This window comes from Gnatocerus cornutus, chromosome 3 (genome assembly GCF_029298725.1).
Source record: "Gnatocerus cornutus isolate USDA-ARS CGAHR chromosome 3, icGnaCorn1.1, whole genome shotgun sequence".
NCBI lineage: Eukaryota > Metazoa > Arthropoda > Insecta > Coleoptera > Tenebrionidae > Gnatocerus > Gnatocerus cornutus.
Window position 1 is genome coordinate 14,168,041 of NC_142235.1, and position 23,724 is coordinate 14,191,764.

General features: G+C 29.2%; 1 protein-coding gene across 1 annotated transcript; it reads right to left on the reverse strand.

Moving 5' to 3' along the window:
- Positions 1 to 10: 10 nt before the first annotated feature.
- Positions 11 to 21,011, reverse strand: LOC148177284 (UNC93-like protein). Its single transcript, XM_088031743.1, has 7 exons — positions 20,818 to 21,011; positions 10,729 to 11,023; positions 9,854 to 10,683; positions 6,199 to 6,610; positions 3,592 to 3,721; positions 3,402 to 3,539; positions 11 to 429 (listed from the first exon to the last, which is right to left on the reverse strand). The coding sequence occupies exons 2-7, from the start codon at positions 10,951 to 10,953 to the stop codon at positions 203 to 205; spliced, it is 1,962 nt and encodes a 653-aa protein (XP_087887869.1). The 5' UTR covers positions 10,954 to 11,023; positions 20,818 to 21,011; the 3' UTR covers positions 11 to 202.
- Between the last annotated feature and the right edge of the window lie 2,713 nt (positions 21,012 to 23,724).

Below are 23,724 nucleotides of genomic sequence, written 5' to 3' on the forward strand. Positions count from 1 at the left end.
AAAACACCTCTTATTTATTCACAATGTTTTTATTTAAGTAAATAATCTTATATACATACAATAGGTGTTATAACAACCTCTTTGGTTTTATTTACAAACATCACAGTACATCTACAAAAGATCAGTTACCAAAAGCAATGAAGAATACCATGGATGATATGTAATGACTGATGGGAAGCGATCACCAAATGTTGAGTTTCGGTCATAATCGAATGATATTTTTCACTTTTCGCATGTTTTCTAGACGAATTTCTAACCAAGCGAATGGTATGACCGCCACCACCAAGAAGAAACCCAATGCATATAGCTTGTAGTAGTTACACAACACTCCATGGAACACGAAGGCTATACTCATGCCTAAGAACCGGAAGATGGTTGAATTGGCGAAAGAGGATTCCCAGTTGTCGCCGTAGACACCAGTCAGGAGAGCTAGAAGGGAAAACAGAGTTGTGGAAAAATTGTTGTATGCAATTCTGAGGAGTAGAGTTGTTGATAATGATTAATAATGCCAATTTCTTATTAACAATTCAACTGAGTTATTAGTCCGTTATAATTAGTACTTTAAAATTCGATAGTAAGAAAAAAATGGGAAAAATTTGAGCCTTAAAATAAAAAATTCTAAAAATTGTATTTCTTGTGTTAAAATTTTGGAATTTCACACAAATGATAAGGAGATCGAAAATAGTAATTTCTCAAAATTTTACAGTATTATGATTAACACTGTCAAAGTTACAGAATTTAATTACGAATTTTGGAAAATTTTGGTTTGTTCCAAAATAAAAATTTCCGAAAATTTTAGTTCTTGTTCGAAAACTTTGGAATTTAGCACAGTTGATGAACAAGTCAAAAGTAGTAAAAACTGCAAATTTTACTATTTTAAAGCTAAAACTGCCAAAATTATAGGCTTTGATAAAAAAAAATTAGTTTGTTCTAAAAATAAAAAGTTTTAAGAATTCAATTTTTTATTCTGAAATTTTGGCTTTTAGTATTGTTGATAAACTTGGCAGAAGTAACCTCAAAATTTTACTGTTTTGTGATCGAAACTACCAAAATTACGGAAAGTAACAACAAATTTTGAAAATTTTTGGGGAGTCTTCAATAACAATTTCTAAAAATTTTGTTTCTTATCCTAAAATTTGGCATAGTCGTTAAACAGGTCGAAAGTAGAAAAACCTTCAAATTTTGCTGTGCCATGATAAAAACGGCCAAAGTCACGGAATTCAAAACAAATTTTGGAATGTTTGTATCCAAAATAAAATTTTCTAAAAATTCTATTTCTTGTTGAAAAGTTTTAGAATTTAGCACAGTTGATAAACAAACCAAAAATAGTAAAAGCTGCAAATTTTACTATTTTATACTCAAAACTGTCAAGTTACGGAATTCAAAAAGAAATTTTGAAGAGTTTAGCTACGTCCGCACTATAAAAATTTCCAAAAATTCCATCTCTTGTTCAAAAATTTTGGAATTTTACACAGTTGATAAACAAATCAAATGTAGTAATAGTTGCAAAAATTAAACTATTTTAGAGTTAGAACTGACAAAATTATAGGCTTTTATAAAAATGTTGAGAAATTATTGGTTCGGTTCGAAAATAAAATAGTCTAAAAATTCGAGTTTTTATTCTGAAATTTTGGTATTTAGCACAGTCGATAAAATCATTAAAAGTACTAGAACTTCAAAATTTTACAGCTTTATGATTCAAACTACCAAAGTTACGGAAGGTCGTAACAGATTTTAAAAATTTCTAAAAATTTCGTTTTTTGTCTAAAAACTTTGAAATTTGGCACAATTAATATTAACACCTCCAAATTTTGCAGTTTTATGTTTAAATCTACCAAAGTTACGGAAATCAAAAACAAATTTGGAAAGTTTTGCTTCGCCCGCAATTTAAAAAATTTTAAAAAATTAAATTTTTTGATCAAAAATGTTCAAATTTAGCACAGTTGATAAATAAGTCCAAAGTAGTAAAAGATCCAAATTTTACTATTATAAAGATAAAATTCCCAGAGGTATGGGCTTTGATAGAAAATAAAACAAAAGTTTGGCCCGATGTGAAAATAAAATTTATTAAAAAATTGTATTTTTGATTCTGCACTTTTGGTAATTAGCACAGTTGATAAACTCTTCAAACGTACTAGAACCTCAAAATTTTATGTATTTATGATTAAAACTATCAAAGTTACGGGATTTAATAAGAAACTTTGCAAATTTTCAAAATAAAAATTTCCAAAAATGCTGTTTCTTGTTCTAAAAATTTAAAAGTTTAAAAAAAACCTTGAAATTTTACTGTTATGTAATTAACACTACCAAAAGTACGGAAAATAATAGAAAGTGGTGAAAATTTATGCTATGTCTACAAATTACAAATTTCTAAAAACTCTGGTTTTTGCTCTAGAATTTTGAATTTTGGCACAAATAATAAAAAATAAAACAATAGTAACACGTCTAAATTTTACGAATTTATGATTAAAACTGCGAAAATTATGATATTTAATAAAAATGTTGGAACTTTTTGGTTCCTTCTTCAAATAAAATTTCCTAAAAATTTCCTAAAAATTTTATTTCTTGTTCTATAATTTAGAATTCCCCACAGTAGATTAACAGGTAAAACGCAGAAAAACTTGAAAATTTTTCTGTTAAAACTGTGAAAGCTTTGGAAAATTTTGGTTTGTTCTTAAAATAAAAATTTCTTATTCTAAAAATTTGAAATTTTGCAGTTTATATATAAGTATAACAGCCATACAGCAGGTCAAAAGTAGCAAAACCTCCAAATTTTAGCGTTCTATGATTGAAACTGTCAAAACTTCGAAATGCAATCAAAAACGATGAAAATTTCTGCTTCGTCTACAAATTGAAAAATTCTAAAATTACTAAAATTATGTATTTTGCTCTAAAATTTTCAATTTCGGCACAGTTAATAAAAATATTAAAAGAAGTAAAACCTCCAAATACTGGTTTACTGACAAAGTTACTTTTTTGGAACGTCTTTTGTTTCTTGTTGTAATAATTTGGAATTTAGCACAGCTAATAAACAAGTCAAAACTAATAAAGCCCCCAAATTTAACTGTTTGGGGATAAAAACTGCAAAAGTTACGAGATTTAATAAAAAGTCAAAAGAAAAATGCTCGTAGAAAAAAAATTGTACGCAACTTCTAAATAATTGAGTCATTAATCAAGATCAAGGGCACCAACTTAAAATTTGGACCTCATTAGCAAATTAATAGCCAACTTGTTAGTCACCTATCATTACATTTGAAAATCAGATAAGAAAAAATTCTACAAAAACCAAGTCACGTCAGTTCGAAGCAATTATTTCAACAAAGAAAATTGCGATAACATCAACACGTGAAGCGGAACTAATATATCTTATTAGTTTTTTATTTTAATATCAAAAAACTTACTAAAATTGAGCATCTCCCAGATGGCGTTGCACACGCCCCAAGCAGCTGAAATGACGTAGAAGAGAGCTGGATCATCTTCTATGGGCTTCCAGAGGATCAAAACCATCAGAAGACAAGCGTGGAATGTGAAACCGACCGCTGGATTAGTAAAAAAATTAGTAAAAAAATTAGTTGGGGAATTAGGACTTACCAACGACGTAGTATCTTCGGATGGTCCTCAGGAGCATGCTGAGGGTGCAAGCAGCAACGGATTGTAAAAGACCCATTGAAAGAAATACTAGATTCAGTCTGTGGATGCCCAAAGTGCAGACGACGTACGACTGTAATTAATTACGTGTGATTAGTCTCAGGTGTTGGGTTAATTAAAGCAAGAAAAAGACCTTCATGGTATTTAGATTTTTATAAAAGACAGACTGAGGTAATTGTAATTAAATTTTATGGAGGATTTATTAATGAGTCGGTTTGGTTTTTGTGTAAAATTGTTTAAAAGTTTTTGTGCTTCTAAAGACTCCGAAAATTCGTCCAAATTTAACGAATCAAATTAGAAATTTATTAAATTTATGTTTCTGGGGTCAAAAAAATTAATTTTGGTACAGTTAATAAAAAATTGTAGTCCAACCTTTAAATTTCACAGTTTTTGGATTAAAACTACAAAAGTTATTGGACGTAACTGTAGTGGTTAAACAAAAATGGTTACAAAATTTTTGGTTGCTCCTCAAAATATGTTTTTTAAATTTCTAATTTTTGCTTTAAATTTTGGCACAGTTGATAAAAATGTCAAAGACAATAAAACCTCAAAATTTTACTGCTTTCAGATTAAAACTGGCAAAGTTACGAGACGTTATAGAAATTGGTAAAATGTTTGGGTTCGTCACCAAATAAAAAATTTCAAAATTAGTCAAAAGTAGTAAATTTTACAGTTAATGTATTAAAATTGGCAAAGTTATAGAAAAATTAAACAATTAAGTGACAATTTTTGGTAGCTCTTCTTATAAAAATTTCTAAAAATTCAGTTTTTTAATCTACAATTTGGAAATTTGACATAGTTATTAAAAAGGTGGAAAGAAATAAAATCACCAAACGTTACTAATTTGGGATTAAAACTTCCAAAGTTACAGGACGTAATAGAAAATGATGAAAATTTATGATTGTTCAACAAAATAAAAATTTTCAAAATGTTTGTTTCAATTTTGACACAATTTATAAAACAGTGAAAAGTAGTATAACATCGAAATTTAACAGTTTTTGGATTGAAATTGTCATTGTTATACAACATGAAATAAAGAAGTGAAAATTTTTGGTACTGCTCTAATATAAAATTTTTTAAAAATTCTATTTCTTGCTTTACAGTTTTGAAATTTGACACAATCGTTAAAAACATGAAAAGAAATAAAATCGTCAAATGTTATTGTTTTCGGATTAAAACTGCTCAAGTTACAGGACAAAATAAAAAATGATGAACATTTTTTATTTCTAAACAAAAAAGCAATAAAATCTTTGTTTCTTACTCAAAATGTTTGAATTTTGGAACAGTTAATAAAAAAGTCAAAAGTAGTAAAATCTCCTAATTTCATTGTTGTTGAATTAAAATTGCCAAAGTAGCTCTTCAATATAAAAATTTCTAAAAAATTAACTTCTTTCTTTTGTTTCTAAACTTTTGGAATGCTGCAAAGCTGATTAAAAAGCCAAAATGTTACTGTTTTCAGATTAAAACTGCCAAAGTTACGAGACGTAATAAAAAATGGTAAAAATTTTTGATTGCTCCACAAATTGAAAAATTTCTAAATTTTTAAATTTTGGCACAGTTGATAAAAATGTCAAAAGTGGTAAAACCATAAACTTTTACTGTTTTTGGACTGCCAAAGTTTTTGGACTAATAGAAAAAGGTTAAAATGTTTGGTCGCTCTCCAAAATAAAAATTTGTGTTTTTTGTTCTGCCTTAGTAGCACAGTTAATAAAAAAGTCAATAGTAATAAAACTTCCAAATTTTACTGTTTTCGGATTAAAATTATCAGAGTTATGGGACATTTAATAAAGAAGTAAAAGTTTTTGGTACCTTTCTTACATAAAATTTTCTAAATAATCTATAATTTTGAATTTTGACACATTTGTTAAAATAGTCGAAAGTAATAAAATCACTAAATGTTACTGCTTTCGGATTAAAACTTCCAAAGAAACGGAATGTAATAAAAAATGGTAAAAATTTTGGTGCTCCACAAACTAACAATTTTTAAAATTTCTGTTTCTTACTTTAAATTTTTGAATTTGACACAGTTAATAAAAAAAATATGTAGTAAAACTTCCAAATTTTACTGCTAAAATTACAGAATTTGACAAAACAAATAAATGATTAACTTTAAAAAGTAATTAGTGCACAAATGTCATGTTTTTAAACGTGCCGTATATTTTACAACGTTTTATCTACTTCGAATAATTAAAGCTTTCCTCGTGCTAATAAAGCGTTTATTTATAATCTAGTAAATAAATAAACGTGTTAATTGGTAACGGAAACATTATTTGTCTGTTTAAAACCCCCTTGAACTCCATACTAATTGAATTTAAATTTTTGATTTATTTAAAATTTCGAATAATTCCCGAGGTCGCGCCTTACGAAAATATCCAATTAACAATCTCAATGTATTTTTTACCTAAATCAATGTTCCCAAATAATGGAAATTTAACCTATTAAATCCGTCCCTATTCACACCGAAACTTACTGAACCGGGAATGGAAGCTTGCCGCAAAAAAATCATAACAATCATTCCTTTCTAAAATCTAAATTTTCGCACCAACTGACCTTGCTAAAATCGGCATACATAAAAGCTTGTTCTAGTCCAATGAACAACGCCAAAGGTGCTGCCATTTGCAGTCTCACGTCACGAAACGACTCTTTGACTGCCCTCAGAGCGGCTAGACCTTCAGGGCGTTCCAAAGGATCTTGATAAACGTACATTCGGATCCTGTCTAGACCTGCAGCGCTTGTCATAGTTGCGACGAGGCAAAAACCGGCGTAGACGATGGCCAAGACGGTGGAGGTGTTTTTTGGTAACACGTGGAAAAAGCCTTCTTCGGACATGTTGAAGTGGAGGAGAAAATTCGGTGGACATGCCTGGGCGCCGCAGAGACGAGCTCCTTCGAAGGTGTCGAAGATGTCGTCGAGGAAGGCGTTGTAGTCGTAAACGTTGTGGGATGGGAGAGGAGATTTATCTCTGAAAAAAAAAAACGAAAAAAATTAGAGACTAATTTCTACAGGTATATACGGTGTTCAGAGACTCTCAAGGTCTTGTAGATGCGCAGAACGGAGTTCAATGCTATTATAAAATGTTATGTTGTGGGTATTGAAAAAAAAATGTAATTTGAGTTAGCGGAGCATCGGGGCTATGTCTGTTCTCACTTGATACAGATCTACGTCGACTAAGCTCGAGCACAATAAATTCGACTAAATTTAATCAAATGCCAAAACTTATAATTAGTCATTTATAAACTAATTTTGTCAGAATAAATTTAGTCCAATAAGATTTTAATTTTTTTGAAATTATATTCCCAGTCGAAAGTTGAATTCAACTAGAATGAATAAAATAGTTTATTTACATTTGAATAAATTTAATCAAACGCTTGTAAATAATACTGCACTGATTTAATCAAAAACGTTTTGTCAAATAAACATGAGTAAAATAAAATAAATATACCAAATAGCCGAATTTGAATAAATAGGAGTTGTTTGATTAAATATTTATTCTACTCTAATAAACTCAGATTGACAAATAGTAAAACAGAATAACTTAAAAATGTTTCATCTGCATTTAACTAAATTTAATCGAACATTATTAAATAGCACGACATTAATTAGATTTGGTGACATAAATAAATATAAACAAAATGAAGTAAACATACTAAATAGTCGAATTTAAATAAACATAGTTTGATAGACTAAACAATATTCAATTTATTTTAGAGAGATCCTTACTGTACTAAATTTAGTGTGATAAACAGCAACAGAAATAGATATTCGGCTAAATTTAATCAAACGCTGGTAAATAGTAGTAAACAAAGATACTAAATAGCCGAATTTGAATAAATCGAACTTGATAAACTAAATATTTATTTTATTTATATATTTTAGAGCGAAACAGAATTAGATATTTGACTAAATTTAATCTAGCGCTGAGAATAGTGCCGCACAGGATTAATCTAAAACGGTCAGTCAAATAAATATAAGCAAAACATCAAATAGCTGAATTTGACTAAATAGGAATTGTTTGATTAAATATTCATTTCATTTGTATTACTGCGATATTTGCTCAACTAAACTCAGATTTTACAAATATTAAAACAGAATTAGATAAAATGATTTAATTATATATCCGACTAAATTTAATTGAACGCTAAATATATGCAAAATGAACTAAGCAAACTAAATAGCTAAATTTAAATAAATCGAACTTAATAGATTAAATAAATCTGTTTGTTTTAAAAAGATTTTTACTAAATTACGCTCAACTTTTCAAATATAAATAGAATTAGATAAATTTGATATTCGACTAAATTTAATAAAAAGCTGGTAAACAGTACTACATTGATTAATTCTAAAACTTTCAGGCAAATAAATAACTAAACTAAACTCAGCTTGACGAATAATGAAACAGAATAAGTTAAATTATGTATTCGACTAAATTTAATCGAACGCTATAAAAATTATAATGTACTAAACTTACTGAAAAGACGAATTTAAATAAATCTACATAGATAAACTAAATATTTAATATTTATTTAGTGTCACATTGATTTAATCTAAAACATTCAGTCAAATAAATATGAGCAAAACCAAATAAAGATAGTAGATAACCGAATTCGAATAAACAGGGCTTGTTTGATTAATTATTTATTATATTTATCATAGTGCAATCTTTGATAAATTAAACTCAGATTGACAAACAGTGAAACAGAATTAGGTAAAAAGGGTTCATCTGCATCTGACTAAATTTAATCAAACGCTATTAATTAAGTTTAGTCAAATAAATGTGAGCAAAACATACTAAATAATCGAATTTGAATAAACCAAACTTAATAAACTAAATATGTATTCTACTTATGTTAGAGAGATCTTTTACTAAAATAAACTCAGCTTGACAAGTAACAGAATTAAACAGAATTAGATATTGACTAAATTTAATCAAACGCTGTAAATAGTGTCACGCTGATTTAACGAATTTGAATAAAAAAAAGTTGTTGAAATAAATATTTACTGCATTTATTTAAGAAATATTCTTCTTCCCTATTCACAGCTTGAAAACGATCTAAATATGTATATTCGGCTAAATTTAATCAAATTGTTGGTGTTTTTTTAAAATTGATTAAAGTTTATCAAATGTGTTTCAGTTTATCGCGTCTAACTTTGGTTCTTTTAATTCAAACTTTTCGATTAAATTTATTTAATTTTAGTCATTATTTCATCCCATCATTATTTTATCTGCTTTATAACTAAATTTGGTAAAATATAGTTTAACAATGTGTATGAAAATCGTTTGTGTTATTTATTTAATCTCGTTCGCCTAAATTTAGTGGGACACAATCATCAATAACGTTCGTTTCATTTGAATAAATTTAATTTAATATTAGCTCAATTGGATCTAAAAATGAACAATTTAAATGTGACCATTTCGAATTAAATTAAATTTATTTGAAATAAATAATGAATTTGTTTTAATGACTAATCGACATTATTTTCAGACTGAAATAAATTAAAATAGAATAAATTGCACTTGATTGACTAAATAAACTGAAAAGTGACTGTAATAAACTAAATTTAATATTTGATCGATGGTTAATTTAACCACACTAAATAAAAAAAATGAACTAAATTAAGTAAAAGTAAAAGGATAAGAGTATGAAAAGACTAAAACGTTCATTGAACGAAAATTAAAAGAATGACTAAGGAATTATGCAGAATATAAAAGTAAAGAATCAAAATGCAAAATTATACAAAATTAAAATAAAAAACGACCTAATAAATAAAGATTCAGTTTTAACAATTTGTTGACAGTGGAAGGCGTGTCCCAAGAAAAAAATGCTTCGAAATTAGAGTCCGTTCCAATTTAAATGAATTTTTAAGTTAGATTTAACTGAACATCTTCGTAGTAAACAAAAATTGAATGATTCAGAATTTAGCTTGTTGCGTAACTTTCAGGTTTTTGATTTTTCAACACTTGGGTGAATATCGAAATGATAAAAAACATTTTCTTGTCGCCTTGAAATTTTTCCAATGACTGCTCATGCACTTATGACATTTATTTATGTAAAATGGTTTCGGAAAGCCGATATGCGTCTGGATAACAAAGAAAAAAATTGAGCGTTTTGTATTGGGGTACGGAAAGATGTACTTTCCTCCCTTGGTGCACTTTTTTCATTCAGTGTTCTTCAGCGAAACCTCTTTGCGGTCGTTTGGAACTAACCTTGTACAGTTGGCGTCAACTGTGAAATTGCTGCAGATTTCCGTGTCGTTTTTGATCGTGGAATTGTCGAATATATCACCATATTCTTGATTGTTCATGTTCACAGTATAAGAGATGAGCAGGGATGACAGGACTGAGCCGACAATCAGTCCACTGTCATGGGCAGCCTTGAAGGCCCTCGCTAGCCTTCGAACGATACAAGTCTTCCGAAGGGCCTTCGAGTCGTCGTCATCCTCCGAAAACATGTAACTAATCTTCGCCGCCAGCGTCATCAAGAACGTGATTTGCGCCGACGCCAGCGGCCCCAACACCACCCCCAGCACCACCGCCGCCGGGACCAACAAATACAACGACGGATAAAGATGAGACACGTAAAATCCGAAGAAAACGAGATAAGAGGAAAGAAAAACGGCGTTCGTTCCGATTTTCTGCACGATGGAGGGTCCGAAGACCGACGACAGCGCGGCGAAGAAGTGGACGACGGCGAGTAAGAACGACCCGATGTTGATGTTGATGGGCTTGAGGTAGTGTCTTAAGGGCATTGTCCACACGGAGACACTTGTCTGGAGGGCGAGGAAAGGCAGGAAGGTGGCAGTGATGATCAAGTGTGACACGCAGAGAACCACTAGGTTCGATAAGAGGAGGCGGCGCGAGTACGGGGGCTCCTGCCGAGCCTGTGGATTGAGGTGCGTGTTGTTGGAGCGGACGACGGCGATGAGGCGGCGAACGGAGGTGGCTCCTATTGAACTGTTCATGGAGTCTCTTCGGCGAATGACGTGGGATAAGTTGCGGGTTGAACGGTTGGAAATCGGCGAGTACGTGGCCATGTGCTGCAAGAAGAATTACAGATTTTGGGACAAAAGATTAACACCGACCTCCAGCATGAAATCATCGACGATCCTCGTCTCGTGGCCATTACTCCGCGCTTTGGTGATCCGGGCGTGTCCTGAATACCGATGCAGAATTTTTGATTTTTCTTCTTGTGATAGAGTCGGTTGGGCACCCCCACACAAGTGACCTAAAGCCGGGCCTGGCCGGTAAGACGAGGGGCCACTTTGACCGTCTTTCCCCAATTCGTGGAGGTTCGGCAAGCTTCCCATTTTTGATTTCTTTATCACATCTTCGAGTTCGAGTTCTTCGTTTGCTACCTTCGGGTCATTTTATTTTGATCTGAAACAACCACATTTCAATCGTCAAATCCTTTAATTGGAAACTAAATCAAATTATTTTTGTAATTTAGTCAACTCAGTTAACGCCTCTAATATAAGCAGTAAATTCACTAAATTTTGGAGTTCGAGTTCATCCTACAAAAGAAATATTCTAAAATTTTTGTGTTTTATTCTAAAATTCTATAATTTGTTAGATTAATTTACGCGTCTAGAGAAACAGATTTACGAAATTTTACAGTTTTAACCTTAAAACTTGTATTGGTAATTTAACAGAAAATTTCGAATTTTGTGTTGGTCAAAATATTAAAATTTCGAAAGTCTTTTGTTTTGGTTCTACAATTTTCTAATGTAGCTAATTTAATCAACACTTCGATAGTAACAAATTTACCAAATTTTATTTCTTTAGCCTTAAAACCGTTAGACAAATTTTAAAAATTTCAATTTTAAAATTCTTGTTTTTGATTTACTAATTTTGTAATTTATTAAACTCAATCAATGCCTCTAAAGCAATGAATTCTCCCAATCTCATTATTCTAATTCTGAATTTGCTGGTTTAAGCTAATTTAATAAAAAAAAAGATTTTCAAGTTTGTTCTAAAAATTTCTAAAATTTTTCCTTCTTGTTCTAAAATTGTTTCATTTGGTAGAGCAAGAGCCTGTAAAGGAACAAATTCACCAAATTCCTCAGTTTTAGCCTTTAAACTGCCGGAACTACAAATTTTAATTAAAAATTTAGAATTTTAAGTTTGTCATAAAATTCTAAAATTCTTCCTTTTTGTACTACAATTTTTTTATTTAGTCAGCTCATTCGACGCCTCTAAAGTAACAAACTCACCAAATTTCATTAATCTAACCCTAAAATTGTCGGCTTAAAAATATTTAATTAAAATTTTTGCATTTCAAGTTCGTTCCAAAAATAAAAAATTCTAAAATTGTTGCTTAATGTTCTAAAATTCTCTAATTTGGTAGCCTCAATAACCGCCTCTAAAGTAACAAATTCACCAAATTTCTCAGCTTTAGTCTTAACACTGCCAAAATTACAAATTTTAATCAAAAATTTAGAATTCTTAGTCTGTCATAAAATAGAAAACTCTAAAATTCTTCTTTTTTTTGTAGAAGTTTCTAATTCAGTTAGCTCAGTCAGCGCCTTTAAAACAATAAATTCATCAAATTTCATTATCCTAACCCTGAAATTGTCGATTTTCGACTACAATTTAATAAAAAAATTTGAGTTTCAAATTTGCGCTAAAAATATAAATTTCTAAAATTGTTGCTTCCTGCTCTAAAATTGTCCCCTTGGTAAACTCAATAACCACTTCTAAAGTAACAAGTTCCCTAAATATTTCAGCTTTACCCTTACCTAACTGTCGGAACTACAAATTTAATTTAGAATTTTGAGTTTGTCATAAAATACAAAATTCTAAAATTCTTCCTTTTTGTTCTTCAATTTTAATCTAGTTAGCTCAATAAACGCCTCAAAAGCAACAAACTCACCGAATCTGATTCCTCTAACTCTGAAATTGTCGGATTCACAATATTTAATACAAAATTTTGCATATCAAGTTCGTTTTAAACATGAAAAAATCTAAAATTGTTGCTTCTTGTTCTAAAATTTATTAACTTGGTAGACTCAATAAGCGCATTTAGAGTAGCAAGTTCACCAAATTTCACTGCTTTAGCCTTAACACCGTCGTCCTTACAATATTTTAAATTTTGAGTTTATCATAAAATAAAAAAATCTAAATTCATGTATTTATTTATTTTATTTTGATCTCAAACAACTACATTAACATCGTAAAATCTCCTTAATTGGTAGTTAAATTTAATTAGATATCTCAGTACTTTAACATTTCGATTTTTAGCGGTATTCAAATTCTAGAAAAAATTATTTCTGGGCGTGTCAGAATAGTTACCATAGTCTTATTTAATCGCAGAATAATCACAGGTTTATTATTTCAATGAATAATCAATTCAGATTTTACAATGATTAATGTGAGATTAATCTGAAAATGAACATCTCGAAAACCTTGAAATGCTACCAACCGTAGAAAAAAAACATAGCTACTTTCAGTTTTTTTAAAATTCTAAAATAACTGTCTAAAATGATCGTGACTCGTGTTATATGTTAATTTACAATAAATTATATTATAGATAAAAAAATTGATAAGTATTTCCGAATAAAATTAAAAACTTGACCCATTCATTATTGATTCACTTTAAACGGTTCCGCGTTTTTGTTCCCCTTGGTCCGTTTGAGGTAAAAGACCTCTTTTGAAATCCGAGAAACTGAAATTCGAAGAAAAATGTTTTCTGTAATATTTATTTAACGCAAAACGATGGCGTCATTGTTTATTATAATGCAAACATAAAATATAAAAAAATCCCATTTTAAATGACTTTTTGGGCACGAAAAATGCAGCATTTGCGTAAAAATGCCCATAAATTATTCATAAAATTCTAAGCATAATACCCACAGCTTTGTATAATAAATTAAAATAGCCACTTTATATAATTTAACCTTGTTCTCTTTCATTAGTCATTTTTACTGTTCTTTTTGGTTTCCTTCTTTCAATTTTTCCTGTACGTTGTAATTATTTCTCATTCAAAGAATAATTTATTCTTTTGCACAAAATTAAGTTTGTTTTTAATTTGGTTTTCGCCCCAGTAGCTTTACGTCACTACTACTTAATTAAAATAATTTGTTAGATAATTTAAGGAACATGATTCTTAATTGCAAAAATTATCTCTTGCGTCATCAAGTTGTCAGCGGATTGTGAAGTTTCCAGTGTCCCAGATTGGGACTGGGAAACGGTTAGCGACTTCGTGAATTGACGTCAGTAATTCATTTGAGGTTGGTTTCGAAAAATTGTCTCATTGGAATGTTTAATTATTTATTTTATATGCTGAAAAGTTCGTTTTCAGACCACTTCACTGAATGTTATTGCGTCCGCGTCCAAAATTTTTGGATATCCTATAAAAAAACATGATAAAAAATGTTTTTGTTTTAAAATTTTGTAATTTAGTTAGCTTAATTCACGCCTCTAAAGCAATAAATTCAACAAATCTTATTGTCCTAACCCTGAAATTGTTGGTTATACACTAACTACTTTATGAGAAAATTTTAATTTAAAGTGGGTCCTAAAGATATTTTCTAAAATGTTTGCTTCGTGTTCTAAAACTTTTTTAGACTACTCAATAATTACTTCTAAAGTAATAACCTCACCAAATTTTTCAGCTTTAGTCTTAAAACTGCCGAAAGTACAAATTTTAATAAAAGTTTTAAAATTTTTAGTCTGTCATAAACTAGAAAATTTTAAAATTCTTTCTCTTTGTTTTACAATATTTTAATTCAGTTAGCTCAGTCAACGCCTCTAAAGCAATAAATTCACAAGACTTCATTACGCTAACCCTAAAATTGCCAGTTTTACATAATTTAATAAAAATTTTTGAATGTTCCTTCCAAAAATGTAAAATTCTAAAATCGTTGCTTCTTGTTCTAAAATTCTTTCATTTTGTAGACTTAATAAGCGGCTCTAAAGTACCAAGTTCACCAAGTTTCTCAGCAGTCTTAAAACCGCCGAAATTACAAATTTTAATAAAAATTTTAGAATTTCTAGTCTGTCATAAAATAGAAAATTCTAAAATTATACCTTTTTGTTCTACAATTTTCTAATTCAGTTAGCTCAGTCAACGCTTTTACAGCAATAAACTCACTAAATCTCATTATCCTAACCCTGAAATTGTCGGTTATACACTATTTAATATTAAAATTAAAATTAAAAATTGCATTTCAAGTTCGTTCTAAAATTAAAATTTATATAATTTTTACTTGTTGTTCTAAAATTGTCTAATTTAGCAGACCTGATAAGGACCTCAAAAAAAACAAGTTTTCCAAATTTCTCAGCTGTCAAAATTACAAATTTTATTGAAAATTTAAATTTTTTAGTTTGTCAAAAATTAGAAAATTTAAAAATTCTTCCTTTTCGTTCTACAATTTTTTAATTTAGTTAGCTCAATCAACGCATTTTAAAGCAATAAATTCACAAGATTTCATTATGCTAACCCTAAAATTGACAGTTTTACATAATTTGAAAAAAATTTTTGGATATCGAGTTTGTTGTATAAATAAAAATTCCTAAAATATTTGCTTCTTGTTTTAAATTTTTTTCATTTGGCAGACTCAATAAGCCCACCTTAAAGATAGAGATTTATTAATTTTTATTGCGTTCGCCTTAAAATTGCCGGACTTGAAAATGAAAATGTAGATATTTAAAATAAAAAATTCTAAAATGTTTCGTTCTTGATCTACAATTTTGTTATTTAATCAACTCAATCAACGCCTCTAAAACAATAAACTCACCAAATCTCATTACCCTAACCCTGAAATTGTTGGTATTGCGCAATTTAACAAAAAATTTTGAATTTCAAGTTCTTCCTATACAGAAGAAATATTTTTAAATTTTTATCTTCTTGTTTTAAATTTTTGTCATTTTGTAGACCCAAAAAGCACTTCTAACAGAACAAGTCCACCGAATTTTACTGGTTTAACCTTATAATTGTCGGACTTATAAAGTTAATTAAAGAATTTCTAATTTTAAGTTTGTCTTACCAATCAAAAATTCCAAAATTCTTACTTTTTATTAAAAAAATCTGTAACTAAGTAGTCTCAACCCACGTCTCTAAAACAATCACTTTACAAAGTTTCATTAGTTTGACGTTAAAATTATGAGCCTTTTCTGAAATTTGGAATTTTGGGGTTGTCCAATCAGTCAAAAATTTACACAATTCATATTTGTCATTCTAGAATTTTCTGATTTAGTACACTTAAACAATTTTCAAAACAAAAAATTTAGCGTTACTATTGCCACTGAAATTATAATTTTAATAGAAAAATTTTCGTTTTTCAAATTCGCTTATTATCTTCCCAAAAACTCGTCCGATTTTAACAAAATTTTCCAAACTCACAGATTTTGACGTGCTCTATGATTTGAAATCTAACCCACACCAATCTGACAACGTTATCACCATGAAAAAAAATCCGAAAGTGTCAGATCAACACATTACAAATTAGGTATATTGTAAGGAGAATGGTAGAACAAAAATTTTTATTCCTCTGTTACAGCGTACGAACACATTCCATTGCCTCGAAAAAACGTCGTTTACATATATAGACAGGTTTAACGAGCGACACGAGCGTTTTTTGCGAAACGCATAATAATAAAAAAAGTCATAAAAATGACTCACCCTGTATATGTTTTCAATACATTTAAAAAATATGTGCAACGAGCGGTAAAAGTTGGTTATCTTTGGCGAGACAAAGCACGCGGTCACTGGAACTATCGTCTTTTAAAAAGTCTTGAATTTCAAAGGCCAAGAGGGCGCAGTTCTGCATTCTGATCCACTTTATAAAGTGGCCGTGATCTACTTCCGCCATCCCTTTTACAGCATCCGTTCCAATTAGCCAAGAAAAATCCTTCCTTTTGTACCTAATTTATGTAACACGATCTGTCCTTTTCCTTCCAACTAACAACTGATTGATTATATACAGGATGCGATCGGGTCAAGTTTCGGTGAAGGCGAATTGCCTTGTAGAAGGAAAGTCAATGTCAATGATCGTAATCACAAATCTGCAAGTGCACCAAAGACACTGAAAGATTTGTGACGTTTCTACCACGCCCGCACACACCTCTTCAAGGTCCACATGTGTTAATTGCGCCAGAAAAATTATTAGAAAGTGGAAATGTAAATCCCGGCCAGACGTCAACTGGAGGAAAGACGTCATCACCAACAGGTCTTCGGTTCGTTTTGTTGTGAAATGAGACATCGGGAATTTGAACTCTGCAGCGAGCAACTGGGAAAACCCAAGAGGTAGGTCGGAGAAATTCGCGATAATTGCGTGGATTCCGGAGATTTTACGAGCTTTGCAGAGAAGTTGGAAAGTTTCGAGACTAAATCAAATGTTGTTAATAACAATTTGTTTTGTATTGTGACCTGATGAGAATAATTTATTTTTAACGTGCTCGTTAGCCAGCATTTGGAGTGGAGGATTCTGGTAAACGCAGCGAATTATGATACCGCAATGTCATTCGCGGTTTTAATAAGGAAAGGTTGGACATATTTTTTGCATTAATGTTGTGCTGCTTGTTTGTTGGGCACGGATTTGCATTTGAGATCGTAAAATGTGGTTTGGGAAACTCGGTTGCAAGTTGGGAGCGCAAAGTTGCGGCAGCGCAAGCGAGTTTGGTTCAGTCTCTATTCTAAAGCTTCAGGGCTAAATTTTAAGTTCCTATAACGGCAAGAATTCTTGTAAAATTTAAGGAATTAACAATAATAAAAATTTTAGAATTTCATATTTTTTGAATATGGGATAATCGAAATTTTAGAAATTTAATTAGACTTTTGTAAATCAGTTATTATTGGGCTACAACCTTGAAATTCTTGTGGATTATTAAGTTTAACTAGTTTGTTGTATGTGCAAATACTACACAAATATTGGATTAGCAAAACAGATTTTACAATTTTTTATAAATTAAAATATAAAATTTTTGAATAATTTCTAAATTAGATGTTTGCAATAATTTATTAATTGAACTATAAGATTGCAATTGATCGATAATAAATAACAAAATTTTTGGACGATCTAGACAGATTTCAGAAAATTTTATTTTTTGGAATAAGCAAAATTTTTAAAATTTAATTAAACTATTGTAAATCAGTTATTAATTGGACTACAATCTTCAAATCTGTGGAGATTATAACCTTCAACTTGATTGTTTGATGTGCCAAATTACAAAAATTTAGAAAAAAATTTTACAATTTTTATAAACAAAATTTTCATAATTTTTAAACATCATTTATTTATTGAACTATAGGTTTGCAATTAGTGGAGATTAGGGCCTTAAATTAGCTTGTTAGATAAGGCAAACTACAAAATTCTTAGACGATCTAAACAAATTATAGAAATTTTTGTTTTAAAAATGAGCAAAATTTTGAAAAAAAAAAATAAAATTTTGTAAATCAGTTAATAATTGGGCTACAGTCGTGAGACTTTTAGAGATTAAGTTAAACTTGTTTGTAAACAAAACTGATTTTACAAATTTTTATAAATTAGAATATGCAAAAGTTTGAATAAATTTTTAAATATACTTTTGTAAATCAATTATTTATCGGACTGTAGGCTTAAAATTGGTGGAGATTATTACCTTAAAGTAGCTTGTTAGATGTTTTAAACTACAAAATTTTTGGATTATCTTGACAGATTTTAGAAATTTCTATTTTTCAGAATTAGCAAATTTTTGAAAATTTAGAGATTTTTTTGTAAATCAGCTATTATTTGGACTATAATCTTAAATTTTGTGGAAATGATTAACTTGACCGCATTTATTGGATATGTCAAATTTAAAAAAAAATTGTTAGTTGCAATGAGCAACATTTTGAAATTTCGAAAAAATTGTGTAAATCTACTATTAATTGGAATATAATTTTGAAACTTGTAGAGATAATTGCTTTGTTAGATGTGCCAATTTACACAAATATTAGAAAAGCGATACAGATTTTACAATGTTTTTCATATTACAACAAACGAAATTTTAAAAATTTCGTTAGACTTTGCTAAATTAGTTATTAATGGAGCTACAATTATGAAATTTGTGCAGATTATTACCTTACACTTCTTTAATCGATATGCCAAATTACAAAAATTTTGAATAAGCGAAACAGATTTTAAAAATTTTTGTAAATCAGAATTATTCAAAATTTTAAATAATTTTTAAATATACATACTTTGTTAATTAGTTATTAATAATTAATCTGTTGGTTTAAAATTATTGGAAATTATTACCTTAAAGTAGCTTGTTAGATGTGCTAAACTACAAAATTTTTGGATTATCTGACAAATTTTATAAATTTCTATTTTTCAGAATTTATCAAATTTTTGAAAATTTAGAGACTTTTTTGTAAATCAGCTATTAATTGGACTACAATCTTAAAATTTGTAGAAATGATTAACTTGACCGCATTTATTAGTTATGTCAAATTTTCAATAATCTTGAAAAAGTGAGGCAATTTTTAAAAAAAATTTGTTAGTTGCAATAAGCAAAATTTTGAAATTTCGAAAAAATTGTGTAAATCTACTATTAAATGGAATACAATTTTGAAACTTGTAGAGATTATTGCTTTAGACTTGTTTGTTAGATGTGCCAATTTACACAAATATTAGAAAAGCGATACAGATTTTACAATGTTTTTCATATTACAACAAACGAAATTTTAAAAATTTTGTTAGACTTTGGTAAATTAGTTATTAATAGAGCTACAATTATGAAATTTGTGCAGATTATTACCTTACACTTCTTTATTTGATGTGCCAAATTACAAAAATTTTGGATAAACGAGACAGATTTTAAAAAATTTTATAAATCAGAATTATACAAAATTTTAAATCATTTTTAAATATAGTCTCGTTAATCAGTTGTTTATTAAACTGTTGGCTTAAAATTGGTGGAGATTATTAGCTTAAAGTAGCTTGTTAGATGTGCTAAATTACAAAATTATTGGACAATTTTGACATATTTTAGAAATTTTATTACACAGAAATTTTGAAAATTTAAATAAACTTTTGTAAACAAGGACTCAATTTGAGTATAATTTTAAATTTTGAGAAAACGATTAACTTAAAAATGTTTATTAAATATCTCAAATTTCAAAAATGTTGGAAGACTTGTACTGTTTATAAAAGTTTTCATTATTTACAATAAACAACATTTTGAAATTTCGAAAAAAAATATCAAAATCGGCGACTAATTGGAATATAATTTTGTAACTTGGAGAGATTATAAACTTAAACTTGTTTGTTTAATGTGTCAAATTACACAAATATTGGGAAAGCGAGACTGATTTTACAGATTTTTTTATATAACTATAAATAAAATTTTGAAAATGTTTATAAAACTTTTGTAAATCAGTTATTAATTTCACTCCAACCTTAAAATTTGTGGAGATTATGACCCTAAAGTTGTTTATTAGATCTACCAAATTACAAAAATATTGGACAATCGAATCAGATTTTAGAAATTTTTGTTATTTACATAAACAAAATTATGATAATTTATAAAACGTTTGTAAATCAGGTATCAATTGAACTATCATCCCCTTGACATTTGTGGAGATTTTTATCCTTAACTTGTTTGTGAAATTGCTGAAAAAACGTCATAGATTTAAAAAAATATATTATTGAGGATATGCAAAATTTTAAAATTTTAAAAAGCCTTTTATAAATCAAGGAATAATTTTACAAGAATCGTGATTTTTGGGAAAGTCACTACTTATAGTTTATCCACTGACAGAAAAAAAATGTTCAGAGTTCGAAAACAAAAATTTAAATTTTCAGATTGAAACTAAACTTTAAAACTTCACTTTGAAGATTACCAAAACAACAGGTCTGAATTTACGATAAATTTAAGCTAATCAATGATTGCTTAACCTCAAATAGCCAGAACAACGCACACGACATCAAAGCCCGCTTTGCCGTGTTTTTTCCAATCACATTGTATTTACAAAACTGCTTTTGCAACAAATTTTTAGAAAGCGAACTAACAATTCCGAAAATTTTGCAACCTGAGCCCCGGCCAAAAGGCCGTTTGTTGACATTCCCGTGTTCCCCGAACCCATTGCACAACATGTCTCGCCACCACCCACACAACCCCCTGCTTGAAATCCCAAAATCAATCCAAATTTTTTCTAACATATTCGAATAAAACCTTCCCAAAGTCCCTCCCGATCACTTTCTTTCACTCACCTCATCAACGGCAATTCCGGTGGAATATAATCAATTTCACATTTGGCAGTCAATCACAAGAAAAAGAGGCACATTTTTGAAAATATTCTGTCAACAATAACGTGAGACGAGCGCACGAGGAGCGATGGCACCGTGTTTAGCGAGGGTGTCAGGGTTGGGGTGTATTTGGTTCATGGCCAGATGGGGTGTGCGACGCTGATCGATACTAAAGCGTCGTATTATAACAACGAGAGGGTGGAGATACCTGCCCCTCACAACTGAAGACGTAATGGATGATCTGTTGTGGTGGCGAAGCTGAATTTTTCCTCCTCAAAACTATTAATGCACGATTTACAGTTAGCTGATTAATTGATTTTTTAATTTATTACCGCACGTTGACGGAAATAAGACTGTGATTGTACCCAGACGTAATCTCAATGCCGTCTCGCTAGACCTAGAAGGATAAATGAAAACGAGCAAATGAGGCGTTAAAAATGAAAGTCCCCATCAAAATGTTATCAAATTTCGTAAAAAACCTTGTCAACCGCTTGACCAATTCTAAAGGACTCTTCATACAAACAAAGATAATTATGTAAAACACGCACATTTCCACCGATTTTTTTAAACTTCCAATATGTTCACAGTCTGACGTTAACGAAGAAGCACGTGAAGATTGGTGGTCAATGAATATGTATTTCTTTATCAAAACCGCTGAAAATGTGCGCTTTTTCAGGAAGTTTGACCACACGATGAAGCTGCGTTGCGTAATTGAAAATGCCTGCTAAATTATCGATTAAAAAATGTAATTATTTTAATAGATCGCGTGAGCTTTCTTTGGGTTATTTATGAATAATTGCAAAGACGAGGTCAGGATCATTGCATAAATTAAAAGTGGAGAAAAACAGAACGAAATTGAGTTTAACGAGAAGCATGTTTTACTTTTTTGTTACGTGTATTGTTGTTATTGCTATTCATTTTAATTTGAGTTCTTTTTTACACTTTGTTTCCAGCTTTGATGATCATTCTTCTTCATGTTTTATTTCTGTTCTTCTTATCTTAATGCTGTTTCTTCATCTTATTATTATCTTTTTTTTTCCATGTTTCAATTTTATTTTTTCTTAGTTTCTTTTTCTTTATTATTTTGATTTTACTATTTTATTCTGTAAATTTTTGAGTTTTGACAACTTTTTTAATTTTTAGTCCTTCTTTCCTATATTTATTTTTATTACTTATGATGTTATTCTTCGAAACTTCAATTGGAATCAGCAGATCAAGAAATTATCTTCTCGAGAAAATTGTAAAATTAGAAAGACACAGCACATCAACATGTTTTCTTTCAATAATTCTATTAGTAAAATTTTATTTTTTTTAATTCTGTAAAATTTGAGGCTTTTCTACATTTAGACTGAGGAAAACTACAAGAACAGTAATACGTTTTTTAGAATTTACGCCCTAAAAGAAAATTAAAAAATTTAACTCAAAACGTATAGAAAAAAAAATCGGAAAAAATATAAAAATTCCAATTTTCTGTAATTCTGTGAATATTCGGAAAATTCACATTTTTTACATTTATACGGAGCAAAGCTACAGGAAAATTACACTTACACTTTTGTCAGAGTCTCCGTCCTTAGAGGAAATTGAAAAGTTTTATTCGAGATAACAACAATTCGTTTTTTTTTAATTCTGTGAGTATTTGAAAAATTTGCAGTTTAGGCAGAGAAACACATTAAGAAAACTACCATATTTTGGAGAATCCACGTTCTTTGAATAAAGTAGAAAATTTATTTTCAAGACAGTTCATAATTTTCTTCCAATTTTCGGGAAAAATGCATTTACTGCATTTATACTGAGGATAACTACCAGAAAATTGATATTTTTCCCAGAATCTACGTTCTTAAAGGTAATTGGAAAATTAAATTAAAAACTGCAAATCAAAAAATGTTCTTTCAATAAATTTAAAATTTTAATTTTACTGAATTTCGCTAGTACTCGGAAAATTTGTAATTTCTGAATTTAGGCAGAAAAAATTTTTTGCAGAATCCACGCTCATAAATAAAATTGGAAAATTTAAATCGAACAACAAATTGAGAAATTAACTTTCCAATAAATCTAAAAATTAGAATTTCCCTTAACCTTCTGAGAATTTGGAAACTTCTTCATTTCTGAATTTAGATAAGAAAACTACAAAAAAATTGGCACATTAAACAGAATCTCTGGTCTAAAAAAAATTGGAAAATTGAATTTGAATCATTAGATCGAGCAATTTTCATCTAATAAATGGAAAAAGTAGAATTTTCTTTAAGACTCTGAGAATTCGGAAAATTTGCAGTCTAAATTTAAACAGAAAAAAACTTTTAAAAAACTGAAACATTTTACAAAATTAAAGTCTCAAAGGAAATTAGAAAATTAATTCATAACTGCAAATTGAGAAAATTTCTTTCAATAAATTTAACAAATCTAATTTGCCTTAATCCTGCAAATACTTGGGAAATTAGTGGTTTCTTATTTTAGACAGAGAAAAACTGGTAGAAAATTGACACATTTTACAGTATCCACACTTTTAGAACAAATTGTAAAATTTAATTTGAGACAGCAGAGCGAGAATTATTTGTTTTCCTATAAATCTAAAAATTCGAATTTTCTTTTATATTCAGAGAATTAGGAAAATTTGCAGTTTCCGAATTTAGACAGAAAAAAACTACAAAAATAACTCACACATATCACTGAATAAAATGTTTCAAAGGAGATTGGAAAATTAAGTTCGAAACAGCAAATCAAGAAATTTTCTTCTAATAAATCTATAAAATCCAATTTTTCTTAATCCTGAAAGTATTCGAAAAATTCGCGATTTCTGAATTTAGACAGAAAAAAACTACAAGAAAATTGACACATTTTCTTTAATCTACTGTCGTAGAGAAAATTGAAAAT